Source organism: Balearica regulorum, chromosome 2, assembly GCF_011004875.1.
Source record: "Balearica regulorum gibbericeps isolate bBalReg1 chromosome 2, bBalReg1.pri, whole genome shotgun sequence".
Taxonomy (NCBI): Eukaryota; Metazoa; Chordata; class Aves; order Gruiformes; family Gruidae; genus Balearica; species Balearica regulorum.
The window spans coordinates 138,267,635-138,285,334 of NC_046185.1; the positions used below are offsets into that span (position 1 = coordinate 138,267,635).

The following is a 17,700-nucleotide window of genomic DNA, read 5'->3' on the forward strand; positions in this document are numbered from 1 at the left end:
TATGTCAGAAAATGGATATCAAAGGCACATTCTAGTTATGGAGGAACTCTCGTTATTTATTTGTACTGATATGTCTCAGAATAAGGACCTGAAAGCAGCATTGTGCCAGGTAACTGAAGTGTACAGACTACTGAAAGAGAAAGGTAGAAGCCCATCTGTGAAGGCTCTTCATTCTGTACTCATGTCTGGAATATCTGGAATACATCACTACAGATACTACAGATAGTGGATGGTTAGCAGTATATGGAATCCAATTTCAACTGCTGGGCTCAGAGTAAAAGGATACTGCAATTTTTTGTGTTCCTTGGGGAGTGCACCACAGGGAAAAGGGTCTTGGCAAAAGCATTTGAAAGCTCTGGCCACCTCAGGATCCCAACAGAAAGAGCTATGGATTTTTTAATGGTAACGGTTAATAATTGGATACTGCAGTATCCAATACTGTAATAATGTTTCAGTTCTTGACATCACCTCTCCAAACATGACTTCTACATTCAAATAATCTACACTTCTATATTCAAAATAATCCTTATAGAGTGAGAATTGAACCAACAGCTCTATTAAAGGCTTAACTATGTCACAAGATTTTCATTTACAAGCTTCTGTTTATATACAAGACCTGAACAATTGACCTGATATTTTTCTGAATGAGAGTTATTGTTGCTATCCTTTTTCAAAATGTGAAGGTGGGTCATTATCTGAAATTCCTGTGCTTTCCAAATATAGAATTTATTTGTAGAAGTAACAACATTTATTTTAAATAGTAATGTAAAACAGCTTTCAAATTTTCAGTGTTTTTAACAGATGATGGCAACCTCACATGTAAGTCTTGAAGCTGTAATTTTCCTGTTAGGTAGGAATTTGGAAGTAACTGTTGTTTTTCAATAAGTAATAACCATCTAATAAACCCAGTGACCACAAAGCTGAATCACTCTTCTGCACCCATGCAAATAACCATAAAGTTGAGGAAGAATTCTATATATAAAAATTCTGCTTGTTGCTGTTCTTTGGGGTTTTTTTCTTCAGTATTTTTCAAGAAAATATGTTTTTCTCCTGTAACATCTCAGTTGGAGTAGCTGTGAATCCAAGAATGATGAGGCTCCACTTGGTAAACATCTTTCTAGCTAGCTGCAGTGAACACAGCTGTCTGGGGGACTGATATAGTCCTGCTGCTGCATCGTGGCTTGTGTAACTTGCTGTCAGCAAAAGATTTGTGTCATGATCATTAGGTTGTTCAATTCCAAATGCATCAGATTGAAATGTGGAATTAAAGATGAATTGTTTTGGCCCGCTGACACCGGATGTTGTATACATAAATCTATGTAATGACTCAGTTTATTATAAGCACCAGTATACAAATTTAAATATATACATCTTATTTCAGACTTGGTTCATATATTTATCTATATTTATGTGTATATATAGATTAAAATATAACAGCTGTGTTGGTTTTGTGGAAACATTTGCGAGATGCCAAGTCTAGAGCAGCTACTACTGGCACACAAAAATTGTTTTGGCTATATGACATGACCTCTCTGTAGTGAAGCATAATGTTCTAATGTTCACTGCAAGACGAAAGAAGCATGAGTTGCCGAAAGAATAAAAATGTCTTCCTCTTTCTGTTTGTATCAGTATTTGAAATAGAACCTATATCTCAACGATGCTGGGTAGCGTACTACTCATGGTTGAAGAGGAGATTAATGTTAGATAAGCCTATTGTATTTTAATTTTCTTTGGGTCTGAGTGAAGAATCCTCCATCCCCTGCAAAATCTGTATGTCACGTTATGCAGACAGACAGTGAGGGAAAGTTCCAAGCTAAGCTGTTCCTGGTTTTGCAAATCAGACAATCATAGGACACATGAGTCTTGCATTAACTCGTGGAAGAACAGAACATGTTGGTTTCTTCCAGCAGCGAACTCCATATGAGGAGCCAGAATCTCCACTGAAGTGCCACAAACATGTTATCACATTCAGAAAAATTGTTTCCCCCAGGCTTCTGAACTAGGAAATCACTACTTTTGTTTGCTGTTACAGGAACTATCTGCAATCCTAATCAGACATCCTCCTGAACTTCTTGCAGTACAAATGATAGAATATAAAGCATCCAACTTGTCTGTTATATGGATTTACATTTTCCAAGAGCTAACAGATCTGCTTTACAATCCAATTTGTCAAATGTGGAAAAAATTACTTTATTCAAACACAATGCTTTTCACGAAAAATAGAACCATATTGAGGAATAAATCAGTCTAACCACTTTGTTGTTAGTTATATTGCTGTTTCTCATTTACAGGAAAAATGATCAGAAGAAGAACCATAAATCAGCCATTTCAGGGTGATGGGAGGCCTTGTCCCTCTCAGATGGAGCAATTCAAACCCTGTCCAGTAAAACCTTGTTATCGATGGCAATATGGTCAATGGTCTGCATGCAAAGTAGAGGTAAAAGCCATATGGGACTTTCAAGTTATGGAGCTTGTCTATCTAGGCATATTTGCGATATGCTCAGATACATGCTTCATAACAGTTTAAACAATTTGCTTCTCCCTCTCTTCTACAAAAACTAAAGATTTGTTCTTAGAGTCCTTATTTGCCAACAGATATAAAATGTCCTACAGATATTCAAATTATAAATGTAGACTTTGGTACCCGAGCAACATCTTTACTAATAATTGAAATCCTTTTATTGTAAAAGAGTATCTGTGGAAATAGACTGGCATCCTAGAAGAGATCTCCACTTGAGATACTTCTGTGGTTGCAATTCAAAGGCATAATTAGCTCCATACTTTAAGAAACAGTGGTAGCAGACAGCAGAATTTTAGTTTTGGGGTTTTTGTTTGTTTGATTCAGAAGTAAAGAACAAAGTCTCTTCTTTTTTTAATCTTTTTTTTTTTTCCCCCCTACTGGAATGAATAAGTATTTAATCAAAAAATAATAGAAGACAGAGTGACACGTAGTTCAGATCTAGTCTTTTGGCACTTTCTTCTGTCCAGCATGCATGTCTGTCCTCCTTCCTCAGGATGCTCAGTGTGGAGAGGGAACACGAGTGAGGAACATTTCCTGTGTGGTTTTTGATGGATCCATTGAAGACGTTGGCAAAGTAGTGGATGAGGAATTCTGTGGAGAAATAGAGCCTATTATAGATGGCAATAAGAAGATGATACTTGAGGAAACGTGCACTGTCCCTTGTCCAGGTAACAAAGCTATTCAAATAAACGTTGCATTTCAAGATTGGTTGGGTATCATTACAGTTATCAGTGCCTAGCATTAGCCACAGACAATTAAATCTTTTTCACATGCTTTACTGATTGGATTCATCCATCAAATGACCAACAGAGTTAGTTTCCAGTAGTGGCTTCATGACAATAAATCAATTAGAAAAAATAACAGGTTTTAAATTTTGTAAAAGACATGTTTCGGTCACAGATTGTACCTAATTATATATTTTTTCACAAAATCTTTGGAAATAAAACCTGTGTTTAATTCTACAAGAAAGAGTTGTTTTTTACAGCTAAATATTTGCTTTAACTGCTTAGATCACCTAACACCTAATTAATACTTTTAACAGTGGCTAAGAACTTGATGTCTTTTACGGGTGTCTAAGGAGGTTAAGCTAGGGAGTCTTTTTTGTTTTGGTTTGGGTTTTTTTGTTTTTTTGTTAAAAGCAGCTGTTCCAAATGACACTAATATTTTGGTCTCTGAGAAAATATGAATGTTTCTAGCTGTTTGAACTCGCTGGATGTGACATACACTATCATTGCCTTTATAGATTGAATCCAAAGCAGCTGTTATAAATGATCAGGTCCGTGACCCTCATACTGAGAAGGATTAAGAGCCTATATCAGCTCTTTAATTTCCAGTAAAAATCCTCCAGTTCATTTCAAACACTTATTTGTAGAATTTGAAGTATATTGCTGTTGTTCAGTAGAGTCATTAGTAATGTATCTACAGAAGTAGTGATTAACTCCTTTAGTCCTAATGTGGCTATCATTCCATACCAGTACTCTGGTTTTGTTCTCTTGCAACTCTCCTGTGTCTCAGAAATTTTTTTCAGTTCATTTCAGATTGGACTATAGGTAAAGTTGTTTCAATAAATAGAAAATTATCAAAACCAGAGAGGCTTCCATCACTGCTTTGTGCACAGCATTCCAATTGCATGATTTTCATGTTTTTTTACTTATTAAATGAAAATTGGAAGAATAAAAATCTTGTAGTTATGTTCTCCTGTTAGTCAAATATATTAGAAAAATATAGCTGCTTACTGCTTGTTTTTAAAATTTTGCTGAGCAGGAACCTGTTCTTCAACAATCTCACATTTAGCCAGCAAGAATAACTGCCCTGTGGGGATGTGCTAATGATACACTCCAACTAATGTTTCCAAAAATCACTACTTGTTTTCCTATTATGTATACATCAGTTCTTCAATTATTCATTTCTTCGCATGCTTTCCTAACATTGGCAAATAAAATTCCTTCATTAATCAGGCATCTGGTCAACACAATACTGATTATATCTGTCATCAGTATAATGCAAGGTAGCATGAATTTTTAATAGCTCTTTCACTGAAATAATGAGAACTAAGAGGTTTATTTATGAGTCTGTGCACAGTCTAGTTCCATTTTCTACTGCAGTTTTAACAAAATGGTTTCTTTGTGTTGTGCCTCAGATCTTCCTTAAATGTTCTTTAGCCAATCATGCTAATTAGTGTAATTAGTATAAATTTATTTTTCAGTTTTACACTATAAGATAACATTCTACAAATCTCTATTAACCTAACATGAAATAGCCAGAGCAGACATTTTAATCACATTTCCATTTCCCTTTCTTGCAAGAATGTTCCAGCAGTCACTTCTACTGTCTGTTTAGAGAAATTCTGCACGAGGATAAGCAACAGTTTTCTTTTTAAAACTAGACAATGTGTTCTCTTTCTCAGATCAAAGAAGAATTGTAAACGATATATAAATTTAGCATCAGGCATACCGCGCACGATACCCTAAAATTCACAAAAATCCAAATATTGGGTGGAGAGTTACTCAGAAATTCATAATAAGAGTGATCTTATTGGAACGCTACAGGAAACTACGCTGCTTTAGAACAAATAGGCTTTTGTATAATTTTTTTATTACTATTTTCTACTACACAAATATTCAGAGAGTGTAAAAATATTTTCTTCTCTTGAGAAAAAGTCATATTTAAAAAGAGGAATGAAAGGAACTATAAAGAGGGAAAATAAAGAAATTGGATTTGGACCTTTTTTTCTAAGACATATTCAGTGTAAAAAACTCTTCACATATGATGATTGTTCATCTTATAAAATTGCTGTTTGACAGGGGACTGTTACTTGAGAGAGTGGTCAGAATGGAGCCTTTGTCAGCTAACCTGTGTTAATGGTGAGGACCTCGGCTTTGGAGGGATACAAGTCCGATCTCGGGCAGTGATCATTCAGGAATTAGAGAATCAACACCTCTGTCCAGAACAGGCTTTGGAAACAAGACCATGCAATGGTAAGCACCAAAATGCACATAAGGCGACTTTACTGTAAGAAAAAAATACAGAACAATAGTTTTGTTTTCTTTCCTTTCTGTCCATGGTATGAAATTTAGGCAAATACTGATTTTATAGATGTAGAAATGCACTTAAATTTTTGTATTCCACGTATCAACTGTAATCAGAAAAGCTTTCAAATGCTAACCATCATATGTTACCACTTTAAACACAATCCTTGAAGAATTGATGATCCTTTTTTAATAAAGAAATTCCTTTTTATGATATGGGAAAAATAGTTGCTTTATTTGCTTGACAACTTTAATGAACAGAAATCTTTAAGTTTTGATACATAACCAAATTTAGATTTCTCTCTGCCCTCTGAATTGTTGTTAATCGCATGACAGTGACATTAAAAAGTCTGTCATGGTTACCACTGGTACTGGAAAAGTATCTAAGAAAAGTAATTTCCTGTACAGACATTTCTTGTCCATTCAGATACCAGACAGATCAGGCAAAAAAGGAATTTTATATTGGAATTTTATATTTATAAGGGAGCTAAGGTGCAGAAGGACTTCATGATTTATCTCAGGCCATATGAAAGGTGTACAGCAGAGCTGAGACATAAAGCCAGATGCAGCCCATGCCACCAAGCGCTGGAGTACTGACTGAAGCTCAGCGTTACCAGGAAAGGAACCTGACCCCTAAATGAGTTTTGTGCAACAGATGGGCCACAACCATTATGAGGTGATTGGAAACATCTGTTCTGCCCACTAACTACATTAGGCTTACTCCACATGCAGTGTGTACAACCATTATAGTTTGTGTCCGGGACACATCTGGTCTATTCTGTACGTATCCAGTAAGTGCAGGAGAGCTTGGGGCCTCCATGTGTGCAGAGCACCCTTCTAGGTTGCTGAGTGAAGGAAGAAAGGGGCCTACTTAGCCATAAAAGCTGTTAAACTTAGTGAGTATGGTCTACTGAGAAGTGTGGCTGGGGCCAGTGGTAGCCTAAAAGCTTGTCATCAAATTTCTTGAAAAGTGAATGTTCTCTGTGTAGATGGCCAGTGCTATGAATACAAGTGGATGGCTAGCCCATGGAAGGGATCTTCGCGAACCGTGTGGTGCCAAAGGTCAGATGGTTTAAACGTCACAGGTAACTACTCTTTATATTCACACCAAAGCCTGGAAAATAGGTGGATAACATCTTTTCCCAACAAAGTGAATTTTTTGTTATTTTTTTAAAGAGTCTGCTAAAAACACTTGTTCCTGATGTACGAATCAATGTGTTGTTGTCATGAATCATCATGGTTTTTCATACTAAAGATGTAATTTCTTTTCCAGAATTATGCAGCATGTACTGCTAAAAGTAAATATAAATATTATCTTCTGTGCTGGACCTGGAATGTTTTACATGTGCTTTTTTGGTTTGGTTTGGTTTTTACCATACACATGTTTATTCTTCTAAATTTAAGGTTTCAGATTTCAAGCCCTACAACAAATAGAACTTTTATGTATTAAATTAATTTCAGTGCCTATACAGAGGCAGAGAAATATGCATAGCTTGATAATATCATGCATAGATCATGTATCTCCTTAAAAATTACAAGACATCAAATTTTAATAAATGTGCTAATATAAGTTTATTTCTTTAATTCAATGACATAAACCTATAGTAGGATACTTCAGTGGACAGCTATGGGATGTAGTTACTTTTTGTGCAAATACTAGGAACTAAGAAAGACTGAGGTCTTCAAATTCAAGAAAATCTTCATATATATCTGTTTACATGAATTTATCAGAATTAGGGATTCATTTAAGCTAAGAGTTATGCATTTGTTGTTTAAATAATTTTTATATCAGCCCAGGTGATAGTAAAAGAATCCCAGGGATTCTATGCACATCCTCCATGCCAGCCACTGTCAGGTCAGTCGGAGGAGGGGAGCTCTTATTCATGGACTGCCAATACAATACTTCTCGATGATGGAATCCACCACTACTGTCTGTTGTAACAGTAGAAATAAAATATCTGTATTATTTTTGCAAGGTTTTGAAATAATGCATAATAGCCTAAAGTCTCTTTTGCAAGTGTCACTTTGTGCTGTAAGAATATTGAAGTACCTCATCTTCACAACAAATGCAACAGAGCATTATTTTTGCACCTTGATTACTTCCTGCCTAGCTAAGATGATTGTATGGTAAGTAAAAGTCTAAGTAAGAGTTCTTATTGAGATTAATATATGATATTACCTAGTAAAGATCCTACAGGATTTCAAAATATGTAACGTCTTAGTGATTATGGCTCTGAGATGTTAAAATCAGAATATGCTCATAAATCACAGTCAGGTGCATAAAATAATAGTTTATTCTGATGTGACTGAATACAGCCATGTGATAAATTCCAGGAAAGACAAGTGTATGAATATGTGTTGTTGGCAGATTTTTCATGACGGGACCTCCTAGGCAGATTAACCTTGGACCTATATTGTATCTCTTTTTTTAAAGTTTGTTTGTACGTGGTTTTAAAGCTGAGGTAACTTTCTGATCTGAAATGAAGACTAGTGGAAAATTCAGAACAATGCAATCACCGGTTTCCATGCAATGCAAAACTGCATTTTTTTATATATCCCTGATAATTTGCAAACAAAGCACTTAAGTATAATGTTCTGTGAGAACTTCTCTGCATGAAGGATACAGTCGTGAACCAGATTGTAATTTACATTTGAACATTTTTTTGAAAGTGGTTTGTATAAACTACAGTATTTCAGAGCTTAAACTGATTGGTGCACATACATGATTGATTTAAATGGAGATTACCTATTTTGACCTAGAATCAACTCATATCTCTGATTACTGTGTTTCTTTGCTGCCCTATTGCTGAACATTTGGCTTTAATGTAGTGTATTTTAATTCAGACATTATCAAATTTTATTATGATATTTTAAGGCCTTTATTTATTTTCTTACTTGCATCGTATTATTGTGCTGAGTAGTTCTTTTTTACTTGAAGGTTTTGTTTCCCATGGGCAATGAGGCAACTCTTTCCTTCTGCAGCTTCCTTGGATGACTGATATTTTATTACATAGATTCCCACAGGCATGTGATTTGTATGCTAGGATTTACAATTTTCCTTTCTGGGGGTGGGGAAAACTTATGGCAACCAGCAGGGTTTTCTTTGTTCTTCATCAGCCATCCCGTTAACACTTTGATCTACGTAACTACATCTAACTGCATCTGCTATGGTCATGACCAACTTCACCTATCGGGATTTCATCATCATATCACACCAGTATAAAAATGTTATTAATTTGGGAGATGCAAGATAAGTCATTCTATAGCAGTATAAATTTGAAACTACACAATGCATATCCCTCTTCTGTAAGACAGAAGGAAACCCATGTACTTTCAAACTGATTCTACATGTATTTTAAAGTCATTCTGGCTGAAATGATAGTGAAAGCCTGATTGTGTGTTTTGGTCCATAACAATAACTGCACTACACATAAAGCTGTAGCAGTGAGAACTAGGACTGTATAGAAGGGAAAAAGACTGAAACCCACTATATCATCAGTGTCATAGCATTCAGTACATGCTGTACTGATAATACTTCTTTCATTCCAAAAAATCTGTCTTAGACTAGCATGAAGTGTGGCTTCATAAGAAGCAAAGCTATAGCATGTGTAAAAGTGACTACTGAGGAGCAGCAGCAAACAGTTATCCATTCATAAACTGGATGAGTAGTTTATTTTCAGTTTGACAAGCAAAGATGTAAATCAAAGATACGCTTTTATTTTCTTTGTGACCACAGTTTTAACGTGATTCGTAAGGAGGGCCCTAGAAAACCAAAATCTGTTCCCTCAAGCACAACAAAACATATGAACTGCCTTTTGAGCAATCTACCAAAGGAACAAGGGGAAAAACAAAAGGTTCACTTGCCAAATATTAGTTCTTCAAAATGCACGTGAATGCAAATGCATGTGCTGTATCCTGACTCTGCCTTTAAGAAAATACTTGATACCAATTATCCTTCACCTTGAAATAAGAGAAGGACTCTTAAATTCAAATTACCAATAAAATTGTAATCCATGACATACTGTAGCAAGTAATGACATCAGTAATTTCATCAGCGGTGAGGTACTACCATGTCAAAATATGATTTTCTGTCCTACAGGGGGCTGTTTAGTGATGCGCCAACCAGATGCTGACAGGTCATGTAACCCACCGTGCAGTCAACCCCACGCTTACTGCAGTGAGGTATGTGCTACTGCATTGGAGCATAAAATACCCCCGTGAGGGATTCCCACATATCTCTCTGCATTACAAAGTATTTTCAGAGGTTTTGTTAATCATTAATTTGTTAAAATCAGCTTCAGACGATTTTCTACCTTTCAATTAAAAGTTGAATAATCTCTGTTGATTTGGCACGAACCTGCATAAAAAAACATATGAAGAGGTACTCTCCAGGCTAGCACTCATCAAAAGAGTCTTCTCTTCCAGTCATCCATGTTGTTATGCTTTATGGCTCACAGAAAACTGTGTTTTTCTGCTACACAGTGTAAAACACTTGTTCCCTACAGACTAGAACGTGCAGTTGTGAAGACGGATACACTGAAGTTATGTCCTCTGATGGCACACTCGAACAGTGCACTCTCATCCCAGTGGTGGTGATCCCCACCATGGAGGACAAAAAGGGAGATGTGAAAACCAGTCGAGCTGTGAACCCTACCCAGCCCTCCAGTAACCAGTCAGGACGAGGAAGGACCTGGTTTCTACAGCCTTTTGGGCCAGGTGAAGTCATGCAATGAGCAGTTCTTAATGCTAAGTACTGCTGCAGGGTCTGGCATTTACATTTTTGTGATGCCGAGGAAGAAAAGAAAAACCCTTAAGTGTTCTTTAAGAAGACAGGCATCTGCCCTGACTGAAACCAATGGAAGAGACATAAGCAAACCCCTAGCCTTCTCAGCTACTCCATCAGTATATTTAATGAAATTTTGTATTGCAGAGGATTTCCTTTTAATCCCTTCTACCTGTTAAAATTCACAGAAGCTATTTGAAATGTGACTTTAGAAGGGAGGTGGCTGCAAAGTTGCAAGCCAGGATATTAGATCATGCTGTCTCAACCACTTATGTGGCTGACAGAGGAGTGAAAAGGTAGCATTGAACACTGCAGAGGGTAAGGGATGCTTAAAATTTGCAGCCGTAGTGTAAATTGTAGGAAAACAACCAGTATAGATATGCTAATGCTTTTCTGCTATATTCATATTTAAACTAATTCTTGTAAGAAAAGAGCTAACCATATTATTGATATTTAACATAGATACGTTCTAAGTCTCTATAGGCAATATTTGCTTTTATGATGGACTATGTTCTTTAGAGCTGAGAAAGGACATATGTGCAAGAGTGGCAAGAAATATATTGTAAGAGAGTTAGCCCATCAAAAATAGTTTATAAAGTCCATCAAGTAATCAGATTTCAGTAAATATTTCCCCAAACTTGTAAGCATTGAAATAAATAAAACTTTAGGTAACAAATTACTTTCACGTAAAGAGATATGATGCTTGTCCAAAATGTTAATTATATTAAGAGAGCAGTTGGTTATCTTAAGTGTCTTTTAAATCACACAGAGCTAAATATTCTAACACGCTTGTGTCTTAGAGTGTTTGTTTCTTTCTAAAGCTTTTATGAATGTTTTAAATCTGAAAATTGAAAACAGTATCTTTACATGCATAATCTGTAAAATGCTGCAAATTGAGAACTACAGCAATACTTCTAATAAGCAGATTAAATCATGTTTGGGTTAGAAATACTTATGTTAGATCCCATTAGTCTTACTAGTATTTACTATTATTTGTACTGTGATACTATATTTGATACCTGCAATAAAATGGTCTTTACTCCAATTACTTAATACTTTAAACCACAATAAAAAAAGAAAATTAAGCTTTTCTGGTCCTCCTTTAAAAACAACATCTTACCAAATATGTTATCTTTTACTCATTCTAGTTAACTCCACCTGAAAATGCCAGAGGATGCATTGTAGCAGCCAGAGTGCCAACAATAAGCAAATTCAGACAGTCGCCTTCAACTATTTAGGAATGTGGATGCTTATGTGAGCTTAGACATGCTTTTTGGAGCAAGGAACAGTTGAGAGATTTGATGAAAACTCACCAATTTTCCAGTAATTCAAGTTAGGAAGGAAACATAGCTCAGATAAAGGTCACTGTATTCAATAGAATACTTTATTCAGTGAAGATGTGAGCAAATGTGGAAGAAAGCGAACATTTTGCAGTTCAGATGAAATTTGTGCTTGACTGTTTTAATTCTAGGACTGGGTAACTATTGGAAAGGTTTTGATTTACTCTAGCATGATTATTCTTTTCCTCGGAGTTTCTAAGTCTAGATTTAAAATAGTTCTTTGACTGTCTTCAACAAATTATATTGCAGTTCCAGAAAGGAACATATTTAAACTATCCTATTCAGGTGTCTGTGCTGATGTATTACCGAAAACAGAAGAGTTTGGGATGCCAAGTCCCTTGCATATGTAGAAATTATCTGTCTAGGGGAATTCAGAAAGCCTGAGTTAGATGCCTGTAGTTGCATAAGATGAATGACCTCATTAACAGTTCCTTGCTTTGACAAAAAGAAATAGATCCATGCACAAGGTAATGCCAGTCTTTTTTTCAAGGACATAATACTATTTTAAAACAGGCAAACCCAAAATAACCCAACCCCCCTTACATGTACCAACGAACATAAGCCAAGGAGAGAAGAAATTAACCTATTTAGCAGTACTGAATTCTGAATTCCTCTCATTTGTATTATCATATCATTGGATATGTCAGGTCAAATCTACTGTTCAATCCATCTTTAATGGGTCAGTTATTTCAGTTATGTCAGTTATTATCAGTTATAATGTTTCATTAGGTTGATTAATGTAATGAAGCTAAAATGTTTTTATATTAATTAGTCTTGAACAAATTGTCCACATGACTGCAAGTCTTTGCATTGCTAAAGAACAGAAACCCTGAACTTAACTGCACAGCAATAGAGAGGGCTACTGAGAATCTGAGCAAAGTCAGTCTGACTAATTTTTGTTATTATTACATTGTAGAAACATCAATTGCATTGATAATGCCTTTTTGTTCTACAGAGGTATCAGGAAGCATTAAGTATTTGGTCAGAAAAATTTTAGCTGTGTTTGCTTACATTGAAAATATACATGACTTCACGAAATAGCATTTTTTCTCTTATAAATGAAATAATTCAGCTTTTTGATGGAATTTTCATTGTCAAGGAGGTGCAACAAGGCTTGCTAATCTCCTCTAAAAGAATGTTTTCAAAAAGCCATTTAGAAATTTGCAAAATGAGTCAGATAAAAGTAGTGAGTCAAACAGCATGCACTGACCTTGGGTTGTGACTTGCTCATTTGGGGTTCAGAGCAAAACCCCCCAGACAAAGTCACACCATTTTTCCTGGGAGAAGTGGGTGCATCTAGGATCAAGGCAAGCAAGAGAGTGGGATGTATGCCTCAGCCTGCAGGAACATCATGTCCAAAATACAAACTGCAGAGACTGCACATAAATACAGTCCTTATTAACAACAGACAGTTGTTATATTTATGAACATGGGTTATTGATATTAATTTTTTTGGTGTATTTTTGCTTGTTCTGTGAGGGGAGGTTGTTTTATAATGACAAAACTTGCATTTGGTATAGCAAGAAATTAAAAAATTATTACTTTATGCAGTAGTGAAAGTGGTGTGTGTGCAGTTAAGGTATGAATGAGGTAAAACATGCTAAAGGTATTTAAAAACATAAAATTAAATAGCAACAAAAATGAAAATAACAGGCAGATTGATTTACCAGAACTAGAATGGAAAGCGATGCTAACAACATAAATGAACCCCGCGCTGATAAGCCGTCCTGTGATCGTGCTGAAGGATTGTCCGCTACCAGCGGGCCCGGGGCAGGGTTTCTGGGGGTCTCACTTGCTGCCTCTGCCCCACAAGTCCATTCGGGTTATCCAGACTTTGGCTGAAAAGCAGAACACAAGTGCACAGAGAAGCTATTGCTCAGTTGTTTAATAGTATTTACTCTTACTAAGCTGTAATTGCTAGTGAAGACATTTATTTTGGATTATAAAAGTATTTCTATACTATATCAGAACTAATAATTCAACAAGACTAACTCAAGCACTACTGACTAACATTCATTCCTTTTAGATGGGAGGCTGAAGACCTGGGTTTATGGTGTAGCTGCTGGTGCATTTGTTTTACTCATCTTTATTGTTTCTATGATCTATCTAGCCTGGTGAGTTCTTTAATTATTTACAAACAAGCAGTCCCACACAGACTGTAATGCAAGCGTTTACATATGCTGCTGTAGAAACCACAGGCGCTTCTGTGAACTGCATGTTCTAATTTTCCATGTCCTTTTGTCCAAGCTCCGGTCAGTGGACACTGGTGGTAGTCTAGATGATGCTCTCCTGAGGTTAGAAGAACTTCTTACAACTATGGGGTAGCTTAGTGTATAGTTTATTTTTGCCCAGTTTATCTCTGTTAAGAATGTACTGTGTCCATGATAATTTCATTGTGTCTGTATCACAAAATGCAGAGAGAAAAAACAAGAAGGAAATTTAGTAATCAGGCAAGTCAGATTTGATATTTGGCAGGATATAGAGAGGCACAACCAAAAAAAAGTCTGAAAACTTTCTCATGTGTTTTTACATAAATGAAATAATATTTTGTTGAAAAAAACGCACGTGAAAGCAAAGATTTTTTGCAAGAAAACGTCACCTTTGAGAATGCTCTCCCTGAAGTTTTCTGGGTACTGTTTGGAATTTCTGACCCAAATGACTGTGCAGATGGAAGGTGACGGAGGTGTGGTCGTACACATCAGGCTCTTGGCTGTACTGCATTAGTAGCCATTTGGGGGGCTTCTGGATTTGTTTGCAGTTTAGTAAACCTTCCCAAAATCTCACTTCTGTCTAAGTAAGGAAAAAAATCTTTTATTTTTTGAGGAAAAGAAAATCTATTAGCATAGAATTCCACTGCAGATTCTTCAGACTGGAATCTGTACAACTGGTTTGGTAAAAAAAGAATTAGATTTGGGCAGCCTAATTAACATAGCTGAGATAAGATTTTGGACAAGACTGAGGATGCACAGGCCTGATTTTAAAAAATGCTTATATTACACTCTAAAAGAAGAAAAGTACTAAAGCATGCATAACCATGCATTTTCCTTTGGCTTTTAAAACTATATCAAATGGATTGGAAATACTGCTGGATTAAAATCTGATTCAAGGCTAGACAGGGAATGGTTATGGCTAACAACCATATCCCTGCTCTTTATGACTGGTTTGATTATAACAACTAGAATTAACTGTAGTCAATCCAGCAAGTATAATGAGATAAAACTAACCAAAAGATAGAACTTTCCTGTGGAAACCTCTGATGTGTGAAGAGAGGTTAAGATTTGAGTCATATCATTCAAAATAACTTGATTGCAGCTCTGATACGTGACCAAATATTGCACTGCAGGCTCCGGGTTCTTCTGAAAACTGACTGATCTTGCAGGATTACCTGCCAAGGTTTTCATCAAGTCACGTCAGCACCGTAACAGCCTGTTTCTGAACAACTAAACTTTGAATTAGAAGTTGCTTTGGGTTGATAAACAGATAATTACTGATCTAAGTGAAGGTTTTAGGCTTATAACTTTTACCAATGAACAACCAAATCCATTATCTTAAACCAACACACTCATCTTTCATTTAAGACTAAAATCCATCTTTGCTATGTTATTAGTTTCTTGTTCTATTTACAAATTATCTTATTGTTTCAGCAAAAAGCCAAAGAAGCCCCAGAGAAGGCAGAACAACCGACTGAAACCTTTAACCTTGGCTTATGATGGAGATGCAGATATGTAAAATATAACTTCTCATGGTGACAAATGGAGTCTAAATTAATGGATTGAAATCAGAAGGTATCCAAAGCCACAGGGATTTTCTATGGAGTGGATGAAATGTTTTGACTTTTTCTTTTTTGTAACTGCACCATAGATAAAGGATGGATTTCATAATGCCTATGGATATTCAAGGTATTATTGCTTTACTTTAGACCATCAGCACTGAGAAATCTGGCAGAATCACATTAATAGACACTGCAGTTGGAGATTTGTGGTCTTTCCTCAATCCTACAAACCATAAGCACCACTTCTGTCTCCAGGATACTGTAGCTGACATAATATTAACAGTTGGAAGCCCCTGCAACATTAACCAAGTATAATCAGTACGCATGAAGAGTTTGTACCAAGCTGTCTATGACTCTTTATATTCAAGCATAACATATATACTCAGCTGAACCATATGTATTACTCTATCAGATTATACGCTTGTTAAAGAGCATTTTAGTGCTTAGTACAATATTAACTTTTAACTGGGATTAACCCACTGAGCAAGTTCAACAGTTTGCCAGTTGATGATAACTTGTGTTAACCTGCATTTCAGAGGGCAATGACTCACTTGCAAAATTCTGTCCTGTTATCACTCCAAAGTATAAAGGCCTCCCGTGTACGTCCAGAAAGGAGGCATTCTCAGATTCAGTATTTTCTAGCGGTTGCTGTCTGGAAAAAGAATACCCATTGTAAATGTTACAATACGTTTCTACTTTCTCTAACTCAAACTGTTGCCTGCATCTTTTTTGCTACATGCAAGGCAAATTTTTGCACTATATTAGTGCAGCATGATATGCACTTAACTAGTATTGCCATAGAAACTGCCTCTTTTCAGAAAGGATGATGATGTATCTTGTGCAAGGAGTGTCAAGCAGACAGGTCTTGGATCCTGAAGAGAGTAGCGTTGGGTTTGGACTGCGACTGGATGGAATCAGCTAACGACGTGTACTGTACGCACCGTTCCTCGTCACAGCGGCCATTTGTAGTCTATATCGTGGCAGTAATACAAGTGTCTAGTTTCTTGCCCCATCTACCTATACTGGTATAGATTGTCCTGCTGGTTTCTAATTGTACTTTGAAGGCTGTTTATGACTAGAATTTTTATATTTGTTAACTTTGTTAGAAAAAAAAAAAGAAAAGAAAAAGAAAAGTGGTTGCCCTGTGATCCTGAGTGACATACTTGCTATCTAAAAAGGTATTCTGATTGTTCAACTGAAATAAAATGGTTGTGCTTTTTTTTCCTTCCGCTAGTGAGAGCGTTTTCACTGTTGCTGACAGTGCAATACTCAGAGCCCTTTGTCTTTTCTAATTAGGACATTCTTTTAATTACTCGGTTAAACTCTTGAGTGTACTGGCAAGTAAACAATAAGATCAATAGTTCTGCCAATTTAATACTCATGACTTTTTTAAAAACTCTGGCAGTATAAAAACTCACTGTTAACCTCTTCCATGCTTACGGCTTTTCAGTGTTACGCTTCTGACATGAAGATCATTGATTTGCCAGCGTATCTACATGCCTGTTACAGATGTGATTCATGACCTGAGAAGGGTTATTCTCATGAAATGGCTTCTATGTGTAGCCCAAACAGATAAGTGACTGTGCCACTACTAAGCAATACAAAACTTTATCAGGCAACCTCTCAAAAATAATTGTTATATAATGTTCAATATTAGGTTCTCAGGTCTTTTTTATAACCTAAACCATTTCTGCCTACTTATCACGCTCTTTACTCAAGAAGCACCAGTTTTGCACACTGAATAAAACTTTAGCTTTGCAAACTTTGGCCCAGATCCACTGAAATCAATGACAAGACTCTCGTGGACATCAATGGGTAACATCAGTCCTTAAAACCACCTACTTTTGTTCCACGTAGAATAATTCTTGGAACCAATGTGCATTTTGTGAATGTTCGAGAGAGATTATGGTCCTACTTTAATTTAGCTAACTTATATTACCAGTGTGGTGCTACAGCATCAAGAAAATGACCTTCCTCCCACTGTGTAAGTATTCCACAAATGGGAATGATGAGCAGAGAGGATCAATAGTAACAATCTTTTGTACAGGTTTAATTTCTCATTTTATACCTTGATCCCGCCGCAGCTGGTGAAGTGCCATGGCCCCCTGCCACAGCAGTGGTTCATTTGTATACATGTTGCAGGACTGGGGGCTTCAGTCTTACATCACTTTGTAAAGATCCATAGGGAAAAAAACAACAAATCTTGATGAATTTAATTACTTCAGCATTCTTGAATAGAAAACAAGAAAAACCTA

At 36.2% G+C, this 17,700-nt stretch overlaps 1 protein-coding gene across 1 annotated transcript in view; it reads left to right on the forward strand.

Annotated features, from left to right (window-relative positions):
- The window catches only part of THSD7A (thrombospondin type 1 domain containing 7A), a 289,030-nt gene extending 272,452 nt beyond the window's left edge, over positions 1-16,578 (forward strand). The window contains exons 23-30 of the mRNA XM_075746097.1: positions 2,292-2,437; positions 3,015-3,189; positions 5,326-5,499; positions 6,540-6,635; positions 9,650-9,732; positions 10,056-10,266; positions 13,700-13,787; positions 15,318-16,578. Of these exons, the coding sequence (XP_075602212.1) occupies positions 2,292-2,437; positions 3,015-3,189; positions 5,326-5,499; positions 6,540-6,635; positions 9,650-9,732; positions 10,056-10,266; positions 13,700-13,787; positions 15,318-15,402 (1,058 nt within the window). The 3' untranslated portion in view covers positions 15,403-16,578. The remainder of the gene's footprint in view (positions 1-2,291; positions 2,438-3,014; positions 3,190-5,325; positions 5,500-6,539; positions 6,636-9,649; positions 9,733-10,055; positions 10,267-13,699; positions 13,788-15,317) is intronic.
- The last annotated feature ends 1,122 nt before the right edge of the window (positions 16,579-17,700 follow it).